Genomic DNA, 22975 nt, shown 5'->3' with positions numbered 1-22975 from the left:
CACTCTCCCTCACACTACCTGGTACTCTCCTTCACACTCCCTGGCGCTCTCCCTCACACTCCCTGGTACTCTCCCTCCCACACACAGTATTCTCCTTCACCTCCTGGCGCTCTCCCTCACACTCCTGGTACTCTCTCCCCTCACACTCCCTGGTACTCTCCCTCACTCTCTGAATTTTCTCCCTCCACACTCCCCAGTACTCTACCCTCCACCCCCTCCATCCTCTCTTTGCCCCATTCCTAGCACTCTCCCTCCACACTACCTGGTACTCTCCTTAACACTCACTTCTCTCCCTCCCACTCCCTGGTACTCTTCCCCTCCACATTCCTGACCTCTACCCTCACCCCCCTCATCCTCTCTTTGCCCACATTTCGCACTCTCTCCTCACACTACCTGGTACTCTGCCTCCCTGGTACTCTCCTTCACCTCCCTAGCTCTCCCTCACACTCCCTGGTACTCTCCTTCACACTGCAGCACTTTCTCCCTCACACTCCCTAGTACTCTCCTTCACACTTCCTGGCGCTCCTCCCTCCACTCCCTAGTACTCTTCTCCCCACACTCCCTGGTACTCTCCCTCACACTCCCCTGGCATCTCCCCTCCACACTCCCCTAGTACTCTCCTTCACACTCCCTGACGCTCTCCCCTCCCCTCCCTGGCGCTCTCCCTCACACACACTCCCTAGTACTCTCCTCCCCTCCCTGTTACTCTCCCTCACCTCCCTGGGAATTTTCTCCCCTCACACTCCCGGTACTCTGCCCTCCACACCCCTGTCTCCTCTTCCTTACATTCCCTGGCACTCTCTCCCTTACACTACCTGGTACTCTCCTTAACACTCCCTGGCACTCTCTCCCTTACACTACCTGGTACTCTCCTTAACACTCCCTGGCGCTGTCTCCCTCACACTCCCTGGTACTCTCTCCCTCACACTCTCTGGAATTTTCTCCCTCACACTCCCAGGTACTCTACCCTCACACTCCCTCATCCTCTCTTCCTTACATTCCCTGGCACTCTCTCCCTCATACGCCCTGGCACTCTCTCCCTCATACGCCCTGGCACTTTCTCCCTCATACGCCCTGGCACTTTCTCCCTCGCACTCCCTGACACTCTATCTCACTCCCCTCCCCTGCGGCCCTCTCTCTCTCCCTCACACTCTCTGGAATTTTCTCCCTCACACTCCCAGGTACTCTACCCTCACACTCCCTCATCCTCTCTTCCTTACATTCCCTGGCACTCTCTCCCTCATACGCCCTGGCACTTTCTCCCTCTCACTCCCTGACACTCATCCTCACACTCCCAGGCACTCTCTACCTCACATGAAATACTGACGCCACACTTTCTGACCCAACCTCTGATCTAAAGCCTCTATATTGTTTATGGTCGCACTACTAACCTCACACTTCACCTACAACTAACACAACACACCACTACCCTCACACTTCACCTACAACTAACACCACTTCACCTGCAACACACCACCACCTCACACTTCACCTACAACACACCACACCCTCCACTTCTTCACAACACACCACTACCCTCACACTTCACCTACAACTAACACAACACACCACTACCCTCACACTTCACCTACAACTAACACAACACACCACTACCCTCACACTTCACCTACAACACACCACTACCCTCACCACCTACAACACACCACTACCTCACATACCTACAACACACCACTACCCTCACACTTCACCTACAACACACCACTACCCCTCCCCACTTCACCTGTTACCCACTACCCTCACACTTCACCTACAACACCACTACCCTCACCTTCACCTACAACACCTACCTCACACTTCACCTTACCACTACCCTCACACTTCACCTACAACACACCACTACCCACCTTCACCCACCACAACACACCACCTCACACTTCACCACAACACACCACTACCCTCACACTTCACCTACAACACACCACTACCCTCACACTTCACCCACAACCTTCCCTCACACTTCACCTACAACACACCACTACCCTCCACACTTCACCTACAACACACCACTACCCTCACACTTCACCACCAACACACACTACCCTCACACTTCACCTACAACACACCACTACCCTCACCTTCACCTACAACACCACTACCTCACACTTCACCTACAACACACTACCCTCACACTTCACCTGCAACATACCCACTACCTCACACTTCACCTAACCCACCACTACCCTCCACACTTCACCTACAACCCCACCACTACCCTCACCATACCTACAACACACCACTACCCTCACACTTCACCTACAACACACCACTACCCTCACACTTCACCTACAACACACCACTACCCTCACACTTCACCTACAACACACCACTACCCTCACACTTCACCTACAACACACCACTACCCTCACACTTCACCTACAACACGGTATGGGTGAGCGAGAGACCTGTGCCCATCTGTTCTGTGTTCACCTTCACAAACACTTGGTGACATACATATACAAGAGCTCATTAAGTGAAGGGTTTGTTACGCCGACACTCGAGAACAAGAGAGAGAGAGAGAGAGAGAGAGAGAGAGAGAGAGAGAGACGCATTTATCTGTGTCAATATTCATCTGCCATTTAGAAAAATTAGATACTCGCGTTTCAACCTATAATTACTATTTTGATTTTTCTTTTTGAATTCGTGTGGTCTAACAGCAACTGGGAGGGAGGAGGGAGGGATAATGCACACGTAAACTCAACCGAAATGTGATACCTTACTTGTAACCTTCAATTATTATTCCCATTATTAATTTTGGATCAAACATGAAGAGTAACCCCATCCCCAGCTTATTTGACCTTAGCATTAACCAACCTAACGCTAACCTAATCTTAACCCCCCCCCCCCATCCGGTAGCGTTGGGGTGTTTAATCTTAAGATGAAATAAGCTTGAAGGGTAATCATCAAGTGATTCCTATTTCATTTACTATTACAACTGTTAACAAGATATTATAAGTAGAAATAGAAAAAAAGAAGAAAATTTCAATCCTGAACAACGTGACACAAGTGTAAAGTATTGTAAACAAATTTAATGTGAAAAATAAAATCCTAAAATAATGAGGAAGCATAAAGCTTTTGGTTGTGTTTCCAAGCCAACATTCTCAAGTCAGCGCAAGACAAATGGCCACTAAGACGCCAACTACTTTACACACACACAAACATATTACGTTTCCTCTCCGTAATAAATACTTAATTCCCTCTTATCGAAATGTTATAATGTATATCCGAGGATCAGTTCACGGTCTCACGCACTTATACGGAGTTTTGTTCTTTACTTTACCGCTAATCTTTTCGTCTCTCTGTCTGCCTATTTCGGTTTATGTTTTATGTAGGAAATCTCAACCTAACTTATCCTAACTAAATTCGAAACACAGGTCTAATGGAGAGAGAGAGAGAGAGAGAGAGAGAGAGAGAGAGAGAGAGAGAGAGAAAGGTCGTCGTATATGGATCCATACACCCACAGTGACTCCATTCATTAGCCTTCCGGATGCAAGATTTGTGGGGCCCTTCACCCTTCAGGCTCTCTACCTCCTGTGAGTGTCCTCCGGTGCGCTCACTTAATTATTTTCCAGGCTTACTGGTGTATATTCCAATAAAGATGCAGTAGACATAATAATAATAATAATAATAATAATAATAATAATAATAATAATAATAATAATAAAACAACAATAGCAACACTAATAATAATAATAATAAAAGGAAGATGAAAAATAATAATGATAAAATAACAATAGTAATAATGTTTTAGAAAATTCACTTGAACTTTACAGAATAGACCACCTCCATGGCCATTCAACAGGGAATACACTGCCATTAAAACAAAGCACCAAGTGAAAACAATACAAGCCTTGCGGTAAGTTAGAAATAGATTAATAGTCTTCACTACACGGTCAGAAAAACGCTGGTCGTGGAAATACACTGGTCTTGTGTTCATTCTTCGTTCTGCCTCTATCGATTCACACATGAAACCCACCACAGCCGAGACCTCTATAGAAAAGCCCAATCATACCCTAAGCCAGTGGTTTAGGGTATTCTTATTATTACTGCAAAGGGCTGGAAGGGTCAAGGTGACATACACACCTGACGGTAAAAAAAGAAAGGTAAAAAATACTTCCCCTCTGTCAGAGTAAAGGGGATGTGAACTCTCAGTGGGGCGAGTCATGTCCTCGTCGAAGGTGAGCTATGTGGAAATACGAAGCGCCAGTGTCAGGGAGCTGTCTGGTCGAGTCTCACGCCTCCCTTAACTCACCAGCCATACTGGAGCCTCACAGGTACATAAAATAATTAATAATAAGCCAGACTCAACTACTCTATCAGTCTAAAATTAACTTCAGTACCTGGGGATTTTACCAATGCTGCCCGAATGGTCTTTTTTTGTGAATAAGGTAATTTCTATACTTCAACCGCTCAAAACTAACCTGATGAAATGGCTTTCAACATGGCCTTTACACCAGCCTCCTGCGATCACAGATTACATCGTTGGCTCGAGTGATGTATGTGTGAAGCAACAATGTCGGTAACCTACTGGCGCTGAAGACCAGGTGATGGAAGGAGACAGATGGAACTACACCGTGACTGTACCGGATATAGCTTTTTCGGTTGTCTAGGGGGGGGGGGGGTACGAATAGTGCCCCCGCTTCCTCACCTAACGGTAGCTGGTGATCCTGGGACACACTCAGTACGTTCAGCTATAAATGGGCAATTGGGCACCTAACTTGACAGTTGGGGAAGTGACGTTAGCCGAGTGTATTGCTGGCCACGCTGCCTACTTACGTATTCAAAGTTCAGTATACATTGTTTCTAACGGGTCGTCCTGCTTATGGGACCCTCTCACTTTCCTCAGCCAGCTCAATACCTGACTGTTCTATCCTGAGCTGACCTAAGAACGTTCTTGTTTTCGAGTGAAGCGTAACGCACCCTTTTTTAGTGTGAGAAAATTCCAGAGTCACAATCAGTGAATCTGGCCACACAAAGATCCCCAGGTTGAGATATTTGCAAGGAAACCCACGTCGTCAACGGCATGAGCCTGGCGTCATGTAACACGGTCAGGGTGTGGCACAACAAGCACATATCTCTGGATATCACTGAACTATACTATAGTCGTTGTTACCCTTTTGCCTTAAAGGGACTTTTGTATAGTCCCTCAGCCCAACACTATGCTGCCCCCTCACCATACTAACTCAATCTTAAATTCTTGTCTTAATGTACTGTACTCCCCCAACCCAGTAATCTTATCTTGCTGTTGCTTTTCTAAACTATTACCAGGCTGTACTGCCTCCTGCTTAACACTCGTACATGTGTCTTCCTCCACTCACTTCCCAAGTTAGTTCTCTCGCCGTGGACCTCAACTTATACAATAAGGTTACCCAAGCATCCCATGTCCTCCTCACTGTCGTTCTCCACAAGTGCCTCCACGACCTATTGGCTCCTCTCTCTCCCCTGCAACGCCCCTCACCCAGGTGCAGCAAGACAGACCAAATACCTACCGGGGAAAGTCCTGTTGGAGTAGCGAAATTTTTCCAAGTGGAAAAAATTTCACCCACAATACACTACTGTAAATAAAATCCCATATTTTTTTTTCATTCTAATATTGTTAAGAGGGGTTGGGTTATTTTGTTTTAAATCTGTAATCAAAAGTTTTCCTGTAACACACCAACCCAACACTTCTACTCACACGCTAACAAACATCTCATACTCAATCTCAACCTCAATATCATGTCATTTTGCTTTCTCTCTATCAGACACTTTACCCCCAGAAAATGACCCAGAGTGTTAAGACTATCCATATACAATATAAGTCACTGGTAATGTAAAAAAGATAAAACAAAATAAATAAATATAAAGGAAACCATATCTATATAAAATAATTAAAGTTAAAATTAATAAAAACTACCACCTTCGTATGTAAATTAAATATAATTTACTATTTTTTCCTCGCAAATATTCTCCCCAAAAACTAATAGCAGGAGAGTGCGCGCCGGGCGGGGCACACTCTCCTGCCTACCTCCGTGTTGTGGGACAGTTTGGCACGAGTCTGTCTTGGCACAGAAAACATTCTATTTTTTAAGCCCTCGCGCATCCATTGATGGAGGACCAGAAAATAAAAGTTTCATACATGATACATAATCGAGATCAGTCTTTCATAATACTAACTATAAAAACGACAACTTTTATGCAAGCCAAGAAAAACGACACCGGAGTTTCATACACAAACCAAAACAAATAAACGGAACCAACTTTCATATACAACTTAAAAACACGACAAGTCATGACCCAGAAGAATGGCAGTCTTCATATACGACCTAGAAAAACGACCCAATGTTTCATGCACGACCTAATAAATGATACCAGCCTTCATACACGACCTACGATTTAGATTTTTTGGGATTGCCCCCGAGGGGGCTAGTTACGCATCCTGGTGTCCTGCATACACGACCTACAATGACCCCAGTCCATACACGACCTACAACGACCCCAGTCCATACACGACCCCAGTCAATACACGACCTACAACGACCCGTTCTTCATACGACCTACAACGACCCGTTCTTCATACACGACCTACAACGACCCGTTCTTCATACACGACCCGTTCTTCATACACGACCTACAACAACCCGTTCTTCATACACGACCTACAACAACCCGTTCTTCATACACGACCTACAACAACCCGTTCCTCATACACGACCTACAACAACCCCAGTTCTTCATACACGAGCAACAACGACCTCAGTCCATCATATGCGACCTAAAATGACTACAATCTTTTATACACGACCTAAAAAAAAACACAACAAACCTCCACATACGACCCTTGGGAAGTGGGTCGTACCTCTAGATGAGAAGTAGGATATATAGGATATATATAGATTTGGTTGATTCACCTGAAAATTAGGCACCCCAGCTCATTTCAACTAATTATAAAACACCCTAACGCTACCTGGGGGATTAGTTTAGGTTAAATTAGTTTATGTTAGCGTTAGGGTATTTAATCATAAGATGAAATAAGATGGTAACCGTATTTAATCTGTAAATATATATATGCCATTTTTTTAAGCACAAGGCATCTACTTTGTCTCATAAATCAGCGCTTACTACCTCAATTAACATAAATAAAAGTCTCATAATATGACACCCATCACCATAAGCCATCAACTATGTCCCTTAAGTTACTACTGCTCACTCGCCCTTGCTTTACGCTGACCACATGCAGTATATGGACCATCAAGTCATCATCACCCTATTTCTTAATCTATCGTTCATGTGTTATTCTATATAGTTATTCTAATACTATCGGTCGGTTTCTTACTTCATTATCGTATTCCATCATACTGACGTCCCCTTCACGCAGCCCAACGTGGACACAGCGGTACATAAAACAACAGTAGCCGCCACTGCACTCTTCCCCAACTGTCAAATGAGGTACCCATTCTACAGCTGGGTCAACGGTACTCGAACCTGCGACAGTTAGTTCAGGAGACGAGTGCTCTGTCTACTAAACTACTGCGCTTAATCTATATAATTCTCCATCGTCCCTCGTGTCAACCATTTACTTATTTTATCGCCAATTGTTTTTGTTTATCGTTCATCTCCCTGATCCATCATCTCCTATCTGAACACTCATCTACGCCTTTCATCATTCAGACATGAAATTCATCCTTCATCTGACTAATTTAACACTCATTTACTGCTGTCAGCTGTCCTTTAAACCAATATACATCATCTTGAGTCCTATAAGACACCCATAGACCTAAGACATAAACTTAACGCCTAAATTGATTCTGAGACCACTGAATATTATCATCAGTGTTAATACTAATTGTTGGCCAGATTGTCAAATATCGAATACATCACTTTATTATTAAGTGTAATCTTATATTTACTTTATTTAGCTATGTACTCACCTTTGTATCTCTAAGACAAAAAAATGGTGTAAAAATAATCCTTCAATATATATATACCACTTCAACTTACTAGACTGGTCTCTTATTTACATCAAATTCAGTATATCACATGAAATTCTATTGAGTTCAAGACACGATTAATAGGCCACTGCAGTAGTTAGGGCACAAATGTTTTTTTTTTAAATAGAGAAAAAGGCGACTTTCGTGAAACCCATCGGCACATGGGAGGCCTACCTGCCTTGCTGGTAGTAATTTTTTGGGTCATAAGACTGGTGTATGCCTTGCCTTCATTACGAAGCCCTTTTTGCAACATAACTCTTCCACGCGCGAGGTCTGCACGGACGTTTACGGCTCCGTGACGGCCCAGCCTCGAGTTCACTCACAACAGGTGCTGGGTCATCCAGATATGACACCTTGTGATTAAGGAAACCTTGTTGATACTTGCTCTGGTGGTAATTATTTCGGGCGCGGTGACACTTGTCCCCTTACTACTGCTTTTCAAATAACTATTAAAATTATTTAATAGTTATTTGAAAAGCAGTTCATTGTTATATATGTGTATGTTTATATGCTGCCTTTATTGATTATATATCCATTATATATTATGTTACTTCTTACCAAAGTCAGAAAGTGCTAAGGCTTGTGTAAACACGAAATGTGTTAGGCACGTTGTACGTACAACAGAGAATAAATGCTCCAGGTAGACCTAGCATGTGGCTTGTCATTCTCCCATTAAATAATGTAAGATACTACACTGGCGACGAGGATGGGATTCACACAGTGTTTGTGAACTCCTTGAAGAGAGGATAGCACCCACTGAAGGGAAGGCTACTCTGAACCTGGAGAATTTAAGTAAAGAGAGCAACCATGGCTGGAATCAGTGGATACATGGGAAGATTGGGGGAATATGATGCAGACAAGGAAAATTTCACATATTGTGAGAGAATGGACTTCTTTCTGGCAAATGAATTAATGGACGATGGTGGTGATGCTCAGACGAAGAAGGCCCTTGAAGAGAAAAGGAAAGCAGTCTTTTTGACAGAGGTAGGAGCTAATGTTTATTCTACTCTGGTCAATTTGCTGGTTCCAAACAAGCCAAAAGACTCCTCACTGATTCAGATTACCAAGATTCTGAAGCAACATTTTGATCCTGCTCCACTTGAGATCGCTGAAAGTTACAAATTTGGCACCAGAGATAGAGGTAAAGATGAATCAGTAAGTAATTATATAGTTGCTTTGAAGAAGTTATCCATTCACTGTAACTTTGGACAGTTCTTGAACCGAGCTCTAAGAGACAGGTTTGTGATAGGTCTGAATTATGAAAAATACAAAATAAGTTAATGAACACCACTAACTTAACTTTTGAAAACGCATGTCAGATAGCTACAAGCATGGAATTAGCAGAGAAAAACACCAGATAATTTGTTCCCAATGCTGGTAGTGAAACAGTTGGCAGTAGTGGTTCAGTGTGCAAAGTAACTGTAGCTAAAAGGAAGAATTATACCACAAAACAAGGAACACATGCTGATTTAAAATGTAAGAGGTGCCGAGGGAAACATGAACGCTTTCAGTGTAAGTTCAAGAATTCAAGGTGTTACAATTGTCAACGTATTGGACATATTGCTCCTGCCTGTATGAAAGAAATTACAGCCCCTGCCAGAAGTGATAAAAGTAGAGTATATGTCGTTGAAGGCGAAGAGAAGGAAATGAAAAACAGTATTCATGAGTGTTAGCAATTTTGGATCTGATGATGATGAGAGTGCCCATGTGTTTACTGTTTACACCAGTCATGAAGAGAAAGTTAAACATAGGTATAATGTGGACTTGTGTATTAATGACACACCTGTAACCATGGAAGTGGATACTGCAGCTGATTTCTCCATAATGAGTAAAGATATGTATGAGAAACTATTTGCACATGTGCCTTTAGAAGACTCAGGTGTCAAGTTGAGAACTTATACTGGAGAGATTTTGAACACAGAAGGTAAATTTGAGTGTGAGGTAAAGTACAAAAATCAAAATTTAAAGTTGCCATTAATTATAGCTAGTTAAGTGAATAGACCAACTTTGTTAGGTAAGAACTGGTTGTGTGAACTTGAGATGGACTGGAAGGAGATATTTAGTGTTAGAATGTGTAACAGTATTCCAGGTCTTGAGAAATTGCTTGAAAAATACAAGATTTTATTTGTAAAGGGACAGAATGGATTAAAGGGTTATGAAGCTCATATCACCATTGACAAAGATGTTACACCCATATATGCTAAGTCCAGACCTGTTCCTTATGCATTGAAAGGTAAGTTTGAAAAGGAATTAGACAGACTTGTGAGTGAGGGAATTATTGTGAAAACCGCCAAGAGCAATTGGGCTGCTCCAATAGTAATTGTACCTAAAGCTGATAAATCTGTTACACTATGTGGTGATTATAAAGTTACCATTAATCAAGCTGTTGAGGATGAGCAATATCCCTTACCCACATCTCAAGATTTGTTTGCTGCACTAACAGGTGGAACCATTTTCACTAAGTTAGACTTGTCCCAAGCATATGCTCAGGTCTCTGTTGATGATGAAAGTCAACAGTACCTTACCATCAACACTCATAAAGGATTGTATAAGTTCAAAAGGTTGCCTTATGGTGTTAAAAGTGCACCAAAGTTATTTCAGTGCATCATGGACAAAATTCTTGTGGGTCTTCCCAATGTGTTATGTTTTCAGGATGATGTCCTTATTGTTGACAGTGACATCCAAAATCATGTCAAAACCCTAGCCACAGTATTCGAAAGATTGTTGGCACACAATGTCAGGCTCAACAAGAGCAAATATTCATTCCTAGCTAAAGAAGTAACTCATCTTGGCTACAAAGTGAATGCAGAAGGGCTGAGACCTGTAGAAGATAAAGTAGGAGCCATAGTAAATTTACCTGCTCCAAAAAAATGTCAGTGAATTGAAAGTTTTCCTAGGTATGGTACAGTATTATTCAAGGTTCTTGAGTGGACTTTCAACAATTTTAGCCCCTCTGCATGAACTGTTAAAGAAAGGGATACCATGGAAATGGAACAGTGCAACTCAGAAGGTATTTGAAGATTGTAAAGCTGCTCTGTCTAGTACTGATGTTTTGGTCCACTATGATACCAGTAGAACACTAAAGCTTGCTTGTGATGCATCGGGCTATGGATTAGGTGCTGTCATAAGTCACATAATGGATAACGGTGAAGAAAGACCCATTGCATATGCCTCGAGAACTCTTACCCAAAGCGAGAAAATTTATGCACAAATAGAGAAAGAGGCTTTGTCTATCATATTTGGAGTAAAGAAATTTCACCAGTATCTATATGGGAGGAAATTTGTCTTAACAACTGATCACAAGCCTCTCATGGCAATTTTGGGTCCTAAATCACCTGTTCCTACACTTGCTGCAGCAAGAATGCAGAAATGGGCTGCGATATTGTCGGCATATGACTATGAGATACAGTACAGACGTTCAGATGATCATTCCAATGCAGATGCTTTGTCAAGGTTGCCATGTAGTGGATCAAATGATGGAGTAGAGCCTAAGGTTTATGCTGTAACCATGATAGCAGAAGATTTTCCAGTCACCTCCGGAATGATTGCTCATGAAACTAGGAAAGATGTTGTATTAGGAAGAGTCCTGGAGTATACACTAAATGGATGGCCAGAGATTTGTCCATCCTTAGACTTTCAACCGTATCATTTAAGGAGATGTCAATTATCAGTAGAACAGGGATGTGTGTTGTGGGGTATGAGGGTGTTAATTCCACGGTGTTTTAGAGGGCAAATTTTGAATGAACTGCATTTTGAACATCCAGGTATATGTGCTATGAAAGCATCGGCCAGAAGTTTTGTGTGGTGGCCTAAACTGGATGGTGAAATAGAAACGATGGTACGTGAGTGCTCTGTTTGTCAGAATGTTAGGAGTATGCCACCCAGCACACCTTTGAAAACCTGGAAATGGCCTACCCGTCCCTTCCAAAGAGTACACATTGACTTCTGTGATAAGGGAACAGACAAATTTCTTGTATTAATTGATAGTCATTCAAAGTGGATTGATGTTAAGCACATGTACAGTACTAATGCTGGTAGCACCATTGATGAATTAAGATTAATATTTGCTGAACATGGAATACCAAAGAGGTAGTATCTGACAATGGTTCTCCATTCCAATCATCAGAGTTTAAAAACTTCATGAGACTCAACGGTGTAAAGCATGTACTGACCCCACCCTATCATCCTGCCTCTGATGGTGCAGCTGAAAGATCAGTTAGAATTGTAAAGGAAGCACTTTCCAAGCAGGTAATTCAAGGAACTGTAGGAAAATCAATGAAACACAGACTAGCAAATTTCTTACTCAGATACAGAACCACGCCACATAGTGTGACAGGATGTACTCCTGCAGAGTTAATGGTGAAGAGACAGTTGAGAACAAGATTAAGTTTAGTTAAGCCAAGTCTGTTTGAAGTTGAAGAGAGGAAACAAGCTCAACAAAAAATGTATCATGATAAGAGTTCCAGTGAAAGAGTGTTCAAGGTAAATGATAGGGTGAGTTAGGAATATGGCTAAAGGTCATGGTACTGTACATGCAAAGTGGATAACTGGTGTCATTGACAAGGTATGTGGATCTAGGACATATTAAGTGAAATGTGGTAACTCTTTGAGATATGTTTATATGGATCACATCATTCAGGCACATGACGAGATGAATGTAACATCAGAACATGATGATAAACTTGACATCAGTTTCAGATGATGATGATGATGATGATGATGATGATGATGAGGTCAAAGATGATGTTTCCCAGCATCCACTCACTGCGTCAACTGACTGTAGTGATGATACGTTTGTCACTGATAATGCACAGAGTGCAAGTGAAACCCCTGTAAAACTTGATGGAGGGAATAGTCCTAGAAGATCAAACAGTTAGGAGACCTGTAATTAAATTAGACCTCTAATTATCTGAATTGTGAACAGGCCTTTCAAAACTGTTAAGTTAGGAAGTTATATTTGTTGTGTTCTATTCTCTTCTTCCCTGCCATATGTAATTCTGTAAGTTTTGTTTATTTAGGATTTGTAGCAGCCATGCTCGCTTTTGAAAGGGAGAAATAGTGTTATATATATGTATGTTTATATGCTGCCTTTATTGATTATATATATATTATATATTATGTTACTTCTTACCAAAGTCAGAAAGTGTTTAGGCTTGTGTAAGCACGAAAAGTGTTAGGCACATTGTACGAACAACAGAGAATAAACGCTCCAGATAGACCGAGCATGTGGCTTGTCATTCTCCCATTAAATAATGTAAGATACTACATTCATGAAAAGTTGAAAATTCGTAACAGTGATCAATGAACATCTTAAAGTCACGTTGAAATGACCCCATGTTAAAGATCCCTTACACTCATAAAATCAAAAGCCTCCCCAACTACGGCCCAATATCACCCCCGCCTCCCAGCTAACAACAACCAAAACATTAAGGAACGACTGTTGATAGGACACAATTGGCGGACGTTTCGGCCATGACGGATTAACAGTCAAGGAAATAGGTGGGTTTTTAGTCCGCCAGTGATCTGTGTATCCTAGTGCGAGAAGGGAGCGCGTAAATAACGTCCCAACAACACTAATAGTTTTCAGGATTGGAAATTTACTTAAACATAACTTATGGGTTAAAGACCCCGCTACTAAAGCTTCCACGGCTGGATTCTCGAATTATGACACTACACAGTGCAATGAATCTATCCTAACTGGGGGCACAATTCCGCCTATCGTCATCTAAACGGCACCAAAACTTGAGAGGAAATTCGAGCTGAAATAATCCTAACCAGTATACTGCATTTATGTCGATGGTGAGATATTGCCGATAAGGAAATTATCCAGTAGGAATTTGTCTATCACACTTTTAAAAAATTACTGCGTGGCGTTAGTAAGCACTGGTGCGAGAATTACAACTGTATCTAAAGAGAGCTTAAACGATATCTACTACACTGGCAGCTTGTGTTATAAGTTCGAGAGGTACAGTACTGCAGTATCACGATTGGTGGAGGACACACACAATGATAAACGTCTTGGGTTCTCAGTAGTTCCATAACACCAGGTTCTACATTGTTCCGGTTACTGCACCATGTTAGATTCTAAGAGGGTCTTCCATCACGTGACAAAAAAAACTGCGCTACTATAGCGTGCAGTCTACAAAGATATTTACACTAGCGTGCGAAGTCTACAATTTGTCCTATACTTTAGAATGTGTCCTATTAAAATTTTCTTAGTGATTTAGAATTTTTAGTATTTTAATATATTCTAGTTACGGTAAGGTTAGGTTACGTTAGGTGAGACTAAAGTTGCCTTTGTAGACTGCACGCTCTATAAGAACAAAAAATAATCCTTGTCAGCATAAACTCTTCCTATTTGCACAGTACTTCTAAAATATTCATGGTACAATAAACAACATAATGCTTTAATAAAATTAATCAAAATTACATTTGTAGAAATTCATGTCACAAAATCACCTAACATCTTTAAAATTCAGCTAACGTGACAGAAAACTATGCTTTAAATTATTCTTTAAAACAAGGCTTTATTTACTGGAATTCAAACGTAGAACTTATAATACACCTGAGCTGTCAACAAACGCATAAGACGCAGTATTTTCAGATTATAATTACTGCTTAAATGTGCAACAAACGTAGACAGTCGTAAGCACACAATACTAAACAAATTTGGGTAGCCTCCTGCTAGTGAAAGTTGACGTGAGTTGAATACAACCAGCAGCCATTTAACACTGACAATGACTCACTATGTAATACTGTATTGCCAGTCCCTGCCTATGTCACAATTTGTTGATACTGTATCTTAATGTTAACACGTTATCATTGGAGGTGGGGAGGAGGACCTGAAGTCAAACCACGCCAATGATCTGATATTTCGTTTAATGTATTTAGCATAAATATTTTGACCAAGTAACACATACCTCCAAACCGTGCTGATATTCGTAGAGCAAATAGTGTTCGCTTCTGTAAACATAAAACACAGTGCACCCTGTGCGTACATGGATTGTGTAAACTCGCGTTTACTCCCTTCGACAATTTGTCAAAATTAAATAGCCCCAAGCTAAAGCTCATATGCTTTCAGTGAAATTCTTTTTAGTTTCTTCTATATCTCACCCATGTGCGTCTTAATATGATCCACAAAGGCAACACACGTTCATTACTGAGCTACTGAATTGATGATAAAAAACATCGTGATTTTTGACGAACAGAAAACAACGGAATATTGAAACAAGCAAAACAGTGTAAAGTTCATCCAATGAAAATCAGTATAACGAAATCAAGATGCAAAATAGGATGGATTATACCATGGCAATACTGAAACGTGCATTCAAAAGCAACAGCTCTGTAAACGAGAATAGTTGTGTACATAACAATATTCACTTATTGATTTGAAACAAGACGATTAAAAACACTATTAACACAAACTCCAATACAGAAAAAAATTACCTAAATATTTCCTGCTATCTACAAAATATAACGACCCATTGCCTTTTAAAACAACACTGGAGCGATTGTTCAATCCCTCAGCAACGCAAGGGTATTAATTTCCCGTGAATATTCATGAAATCCAAACCTAATCCAAATCTAATCCAATTACCCAAATACCCTAACATAATCCAAAAACCCTTGTCTAATCTTGCCACAATAACCTTTGCTAACCCAAGAAACTTATTCCAAATGACTTCACCAAATACAATGAACCCAATCGGTGGTGAGTTTTACAATAAAAACACACTACGACACAGATCCATCTCTGTCAAACCCCAACAATTTCAGAAAAAATCGGTCAGGTATTAATGTTAATATTCAATGAAAATATCATATCTCAGTTGTAAGATAATTTTTTTGCAAAAACTTATACATTATAATTCACAATGAAATACTAAACAAGTTTGTTTCAGAGAACGCTGAAGTTCTAGATAGTAATACAAAGTAGTGCATCTTCAATTTAACACACACACACATATATATATAATATATATATATATATATATATATATATATATATATATATATATATATATATATATATATATATATATATATATATCATCTTCAATTTAACACACACACACATATATATATAATATATATATATATATATATATATATATATATATATATATATATATATATATATATATATATATATATATATATATATGTGTGTGTGTGTGTTAAATTGAAGATGCACTACTTTGTATTACTATCTAGAACTTCAGCGTTCTCTGAAACAAACTTGTTTAGTATTTCATTGTGAATTATAATGTATAAGTTTTGCCAAAAAATTCTTACAACTGAGATATGATATTTTCATTGAATATTAACATTAATACCTGACTTAGGAAAATAAAAATCCGAACAAGTAATTAATATATATTTTTGGTTAATATTCGTTCATTGGCTGTCCGCAGGTTCCCGCCATGTTTGCTTGAGGTTATACACCTCACTTTGAGTCACTTGTCTCCTTTCCTCCTCCTTGTAGATAGGGTGGTTCCTGTGGTATGAGAATAGTTTTTTTTGTGCGTGTGTTTTTCTTTTGGTACTTTACTCAAATCTGACCTCCATTCTTGTGCAAATTAGCAATTTGTTAAAAATTATTTTTTAACCGTTAATTTGCACACTAAATGAAGGTCAGATTCGAGTAAACACACACAAAAAACCGCCAATTATACCCATTCTCTTATCAAAACCTGAGGACAGCCAGTAGACGAATATTTACCATATTGCACTACACGAGGCTAAAAATCAAAGGTACCGTGGCTAATCAATAATTTCTGACAAAACATCTCGCCATGATAAAATATTGTTGCAAAATTAATGTCTCAGGGTTTAAAACAGGCAAAATTTCCCGGCTTCGCTCAAGTTAGATATATTAGGTATAATAACCTTGACTCACAGTTTGCCCTCCCGTGGGTAACCCTCGCAGTCACCGTTGTGATATTATAGCCGGGGAAGATTTTTGGCTGTGGTCACCAGCAATGCCAAGGTGCACAATCTTGGTCCTGACCCATGTAATATGTGTGTAAAGTTTCAGGTCTCTAACTGCTTCCGTTTTGCAGCTATGGTTAGGTCAGACACAGACAAACGTATTCTTTTATTATTATAGATTAATAAAGCCTTCAGTCCTGTCACAGCCTAAACGGTGCGACTCGGCTTTTTTTGTAATTCTTACGGCGAAAATACTGAAAAGTGGTGATTACTTTACCAGTAACAGAGGAATTTGACCTTTATAAAATATAATCCTGATACCCATAATAGCTAGCCATACAATTTTGGAATAGGCTATAGGTGAAATTCTCTTGGTGCATAGGCAATGCACCAAGAGAATTGGGAAGGAAGCTATGCAGTACGTCAACGCAGCCTTCATAGCCATAAAAGGTACTAGGCGATTAGTGAAGTCCTCAAACCATAAACGTAACGTTAGAATTAGCTAATATGTCAACGAGATCTTTATAGCTGTAAATGGTGAAAGGAAGCTCTCAGCGAGTAGGCCATGATGCTGCAACAATAATCCACAAATAAGGTCGAATTTAAACCATTCTTGTAACAATAAAATTATTAAGTGCGAGATATATTCCAAGATAATGTTCAAAGGGAAAACTATCAATAAGTCACATATGACAACAAGGAATTTAATGATGGAAATCAAACTTTTCAGTCTAAAAAAATAAAAGCCTCATTTGTCTTGACAGTCTGGAATTGCCATTTTACATACAGTAGTAGGTTGAATACCGCACAATCGCACCCTTTTCTCAACACCCGATTATCTAATACCGTTAGAAAAAAGCTGACACTAAGATTATTCTCAATAGTAATACTTACCATGTACACCAGCCATACACATATATTTGATGGTCTGCACGTTGTGTTGGTTGATTCCTGCCGCTGTCCTGCTTTGGAAACTGAAAACTAATAAATAACTTATCATAACAGGTTATTTACCTTTGTTTCCACGTGAGTAAACTCACTCTTGATTGCTCCACTGCCACCATAAATTAAGGAGTCCGTAAGTGGCAGAAGTCCTACCTCGCCACCTAAGACAGTCATCAGACACTACATCTACACTTTCTACAGTCTATTACACCAACTGTAGCTATACACGCCAGTATCCTACGAGCTACGGCGCTAAACTATTTATATAACCAGGCAACACTAATCAAACCCAACTAAGATTGTTACATCAAGTTTACTTGGTAAATCTATGCTGCTAAAAAAAATATCGCTTCAATATAAGTTAATAACGGGATTTTTCGCGAGTCCAAATTCTTTTTTCTCCTTGTGGTGGAGGGCGCAAGATAAGCTCTTGTTGGGATAGCTTTTAATGTGAGTACTTATGGAACTAGACCAAAGGAATTATTCAAACGAACGTGATACATCTTGGCAAATATAATTAACTGCAAATTTATATGGTATGCAAATTCAAGTAACTCAAAGAATAACATGCACTGTGCAAGTAACAAAGCAAAAACTTAGATCTAATTCACCTTGTTGTCCTCACCCAAACAATAAATAGCTTGATCCTCCAGTTCTAAGTGGTGTTATCCTCCAGGCCTATTTGGCTAAGAAGCAGCCCTCTGATATCACCTTCTGCGCCCATCGGTGGTTTCACCCCCTCAGCTACTTACAATATAGTCTGTGACCCCTATACAGTACATATGGAACAACCACAACTGCCTGTGGTGTAACCCTCAATTCCCTGTAGCAAAATCTCGGCTATGTGATGCATGAACAGCTTTCTGTTGTGTGACCTTACATCACAGTATATCAAGCTCTTGTAGTATATCCCTCCAGCTCTACAGAAAACACCTCCAGGTCGCTGTACTAAACCCCCTTAAACTTTCTGCAGTATTTCCTCTATATCACAGAAGTCGGCCAAGACATCTCTAACCGGTATGCCACCCCAACTTCCTGCAAGAGGCCCCTCCTTCCTCACCAGCATGGACCTACAATTACCAGCAGTATTAGCCTAGACAGCTACCAGTAGTATGACCCTACAACTACCAGCACAATCTACATCTTCCACGAGTAAGAGCCGACATCTACCAACAGTACGAGCCTAGACAGCTGCCAGTAGTGTAGTATGAGCCTACAGCAAGCTGTGGTATGAGCCTATTACTGCCAGAAGTATGAACCTATAACTACAAGTAGTATGAGCCTATAACTATTAGTACAGTAGTATGAGCCTATAACTATTACTACAGTAGTATGAGCCTATAACTACTAGTACAGTAGTATGAGCCTATAACTTCTAGTACAGTAGTATGAGCCTATAACTACCAGTAGTATGAGCCTATAACTACCAGTAGTATGAGCCTATAACTACCAGTGTATGAGCCTATAACTACCAGTAGTATGAGCCTATAACTACCAGTAGTATGAGCCTATAACTACCAGTGTATGAGCCTATAACTACCAGTAGTATGAGCCTATAACTACCATTGTATGAGCCTATAACTTCCAATAGTATTAGCCTACAGGTAGCTGTCGTATAAACTTACAACTACCAGTAGAATGAGGCAATAACTACCATTAGTATGAGCCTATATCTACCGGTAGTACGTCTATATCTACCATTAGGATGAGCATATACCTACTAGTAGTATGAGCCTTATCTACCAGTAGCAGGGTCTATATCTACCAGAGGTATGAGCCTATAACTACCAGTAGTATGAGCCTATATCTACATGAGGTATGAGCCTATATCTGCCAGTGGTATGAGCTTATATCTACCCACAGTATGAGCCTATATCTACCAGTAGTGTGAGCCTATATTTACCCGAAGTATGAGCACATATCTATCTGAGGTATGAGCCTACAGCTATCTATAGCATTTGCCTAAAGCTACCAGTGGTATGAGACTTGGCAGAGCCCAGTTACTATAATAGTAGTGTGATTCTTAAGCATGACGCAAACGTTATGGACATGACCATTTCCAGTTACCTGTGTTGTAATCCTAATTACCAGTGGAGGGATATCAGTGTCTCCACCCCCCTCTACCTCTCAGTTATAACCAAGAAATTGTATCCACTGTAATATGACCCTCCCAAATTGTGGAGTGATCCTCATGCCGTCTGTGGTATAAACACCAACGCTACATGTGAAAAAGATGTCCAACAGGGCCTGCTGCATCCCCGGATGAAGCTAAAGGGGTAAGCACGGAGCGGGGCAATGAAATTCTCGCAGTACTCCAAATGGCAGCCATCCGCGACTGGAGTACCTCCCTACTCCTTCCCTGTCTTCGGGTGGAAATTAAAAGAGACTTGTAAGAAGGTTCTCAACTTACCAGGATTCTGCCTGTTGTGGTCTGGCCAGAGATGAGCTCCCCCGCCCAGTCCTTGGCTTCTGTGACGAAGTTGCCCTCCATGAGGTTCTTGGGCTTGGGCTGGCCGGGGGCTTGCCCCTGGCCCTGCTGCGCTAGGAGCCTGTCCTTGTCCTGCTGTTTTTGATACTCGCTGGATTCCCGGTTCCGGCAGCAGAGGAAGGCGAAGGCCCGCCATATCAAAACTATGAAGATCCCTGCTAGGAACGTGAAGATACTTGACAACAAGAAGCACCACCATTTTCGAACTTTTAGACACTCCTCCTCCACGAGAGGGGTTGGACCCGGATCGTCGGTCATCGTTAACACTTCATGTCACTCTGCCTCGCAGTCAGATAATGCAAGAGTTGCATTAAAGTAGAAAGTGTATATTGTCTATCACATCGTCAGGTATATGAAAGGGTGAGTTCCTCTCGGGACAACCAACGTAACTGCCAGACCCATGGCACGTCGTCTACTCTTCGTCGTTGAGGTTGCTTTGAGGCGCCAAATCAATATTGTCTGCTAGCCAATGGTAAGACTGTAAATCGATGACGTTGCGCAGAATACTTCGTGATGTCATTATTTTTTAACCAATGAAAATACCGGAGCTGCTGGGGTCTATGGCACTCACAACCAATGATAGCGAAGAGTTTAGTGATGACGTCGCAAGATGTTAACCAATCACAAGTGCGTATTTTGTAAATACATATGGCGGATAAACTTTGAGAACAAACAAGAAGCTCTAAAGGCGTCCGTGTTCACATATTGATTACAGCAAGGTAGGACAGGTATAGGATGACAATAATATCAAGTAATTGCAGAATAATCCATTGGTGGTAGTTAAAGAAGGACTGTAAATGTATATGTGTCATGGTGTTAAGAGATCTTGAGCCAGGCAGGAACGACCCTTGGGTGTTGGTAGTGGTTAACTCGGGAGTTGGTTCAGTAAGAATGATGTTTCAGTGTTAAATATCATACTGTAAATTACATAAAGTTGTGCAACTTTAAACACGTCATAATTTCAAATCTACTGTTAATCAGGTATGAAATAAGTGCCTAACGTCAAGAATGGAACAAGGTAGCAACAGGACCTCAAGGTTTGATTAACTTAAAAAGCCAGTTTTATTCTCTAGCTTACAAGGAAAGCTTGTTTATGTTTATTGTGTGCAATCTCTACCAAGCTTTCTTACACTGTCAGAATTGGGTAAAGGTTTCTCTTTAGCTTGCACGTTTAACTGGTTTGTCACTTGGGTATTTGACCAGTGTTTGTTTTAATGCATACATTATAAACCTGGTGACGGAGTAAGTAATACTGCAAGAGGCTTTTAAGATAATCTTGTACAGTATATAACAGCTTTAAATTCACGGCACAGGATACAGGTACGGCATACAGTCATTATCTGTTGGTATGGCAGCCTAATGAGCCTGCATGGTGGGAAAACTATACAGTGGCCTTCTTTCTGACTAACCTAACCTAACCATTAACAACTTTGTCCGTCAATACGATTGCCATATCTGTATCCACTAACTATGTACGGTAAAATTATGTTTTTATTGACATTCAGTGAGACCGGGAACTTTTCAGATACTGCTGCACTATATAGTTTATCGGGCGTCATCAAGTAAGCAATGGCATGAGCTTATTTATTTATGAAAAAATAAGGAAAATCAGGGTAATACTGATACAGACAGCTAACACCTGAAGTTATTCTATTTCATTCATTTTTCCACTGATGTTTTTTGGATTATAGTAAGTAATAAAAACGATACAGCCTTTTATTTTAATTATTTTAGTTTTTATTTGTCAATAAATAGTTTTCTTTATGATCATAAATCGCCTGAAAATGGTGTCCCTACGTACTTTGTTCATGAAATAATTAATTACCGTAAATATTCCTCCGAAATATCTGCTGTGTCTGTGCATGTTGTCGTCTGCTGTTTCTGCTCAACAATTGACCCACTTGGTCTCAGTGTACAGGTACTCTCACGTCCACAAAAAACGTAAAATTACACCACACTGCTTCAAGAAAGTTGCTTTCATTGGTACCAGTTATCAAAGTATATACAGTATTTTCTCTTTAATATGACTTGGGTCCAGGGGTTGGAGACCCCTAACTAGGAAGTAAAGTAATGTTAGGTAGGTTTCTTTGGTTGGTTAGATCAGCCTCTATTAGGTTCTGTCCATTGTTTCTATTACTTACTATTATCCAAAGAACATCTGTGGGAAAAATTTTCGAAATTGAGCAATTCTTCCTGGTGTTAGCGGTCTATTCTAGGATTACCAAAATCAATACAGAGCAATTTTTTTTAAGTTGCTGGTTGACCAGGACCCTTGTACAGGTATCCCTTGTTATCTGAATTGGTGGGGTTCCATGAAAAGCATTCATATATTGAATTTTTGGATAGTGAATAACAGAACAAATTGGAAAAATAGGGTTCGGTTCCCCAATGACAAGAAAGCCTTCAATATTATATCTAAAATATTTAAATGGTTCCTAATCAACAAAAACATAGTTAACTACTGTAATTTAGTGCAGTACCTAACTACTGTACAAGAAAACCCCATTATCCCTAAAAAAATTAAATCGATTCACAGACAAAAAAACACCTAGCTACAGTACAGTACTGTAATTTAGTGCAGTAACTACCTATCTACTATAATTAATATCTAACTATTATATGG

General features: G+C 40.4%; 2 protein-coding genes across 8 annotated transcripts in view; one reads left to right on the top strand and one right to left on the bottom strand.

Moving 5' to 3' along the window:
- Positions 1-20788, bottom strand: part of LOC121857680 (calcium-activated potassium channel slowpoke-like) — a 34817-nt gene extending 14029 nt beyond the window's left edge. Inside the window, exon 1 of the mRNA XM_042353748.1 lies at positions 20275-20788. Coding sequence (XP_042209682.1) covers positions 20275-20610 — 336 coding nt within the window. The 5' untranslated portion in view covers positions 20611-20788. The remainder of the gene's footprint in view (positions 1-20274) is intronic.
- A 71-nt stretch (positions 20789-20859) lies between these two features.
- The window catches only part of LOC121857679 (set1/Ash2 histone methyltransferase complex subunit ASH2-like), a 64063-nt gene continuing 61947 nt past the window's right edge, over positions 20860-22975 (top strand). For 2 of the 7 annotated variants that reach the window (XM_042353747.1, XM_042353745.1), the window contains exon 1: positions 20860-21071. Coding sequence is in view for 3 of the 7 variants with exons in the window: in XM_042353744.1 (XP_042209678.1) it covers positions 21361-21389 (29 nt within the window). In the remaining 4 variants the exon portion in view is untranslated. Of the gene's footprint in view, positions 21072-21174; positions 21390-22975 lie in introns of those variants that run through there. The other 5 variants (XM_042353743.1, XM_042353742.1, XR_006087252.1 and 2 more) reach the window with 4 other exon arrangements.

This window comes from Homarus americanus, unplaced genomic scaffold (assembly GCF_018991925.1).
Source record: "Homarus americanus isolate GMGI-L3 unplaced genomic scaffold, GMGI_Hamer_2.0 scaffold16712, whole genome shotgun sequence".
NCBI classification, from domain to species: Eukaryota; Metazoa; Arthropoda; class Malacostraca; order Decapoda; family Nephropidae; genus Homarus; species Homarus americanus.
The sequence above is the reverse complement of the archived record's forward strand: the minus strand, read 5'-3'. Positions and strand labels throughout refer to the sequence as shown.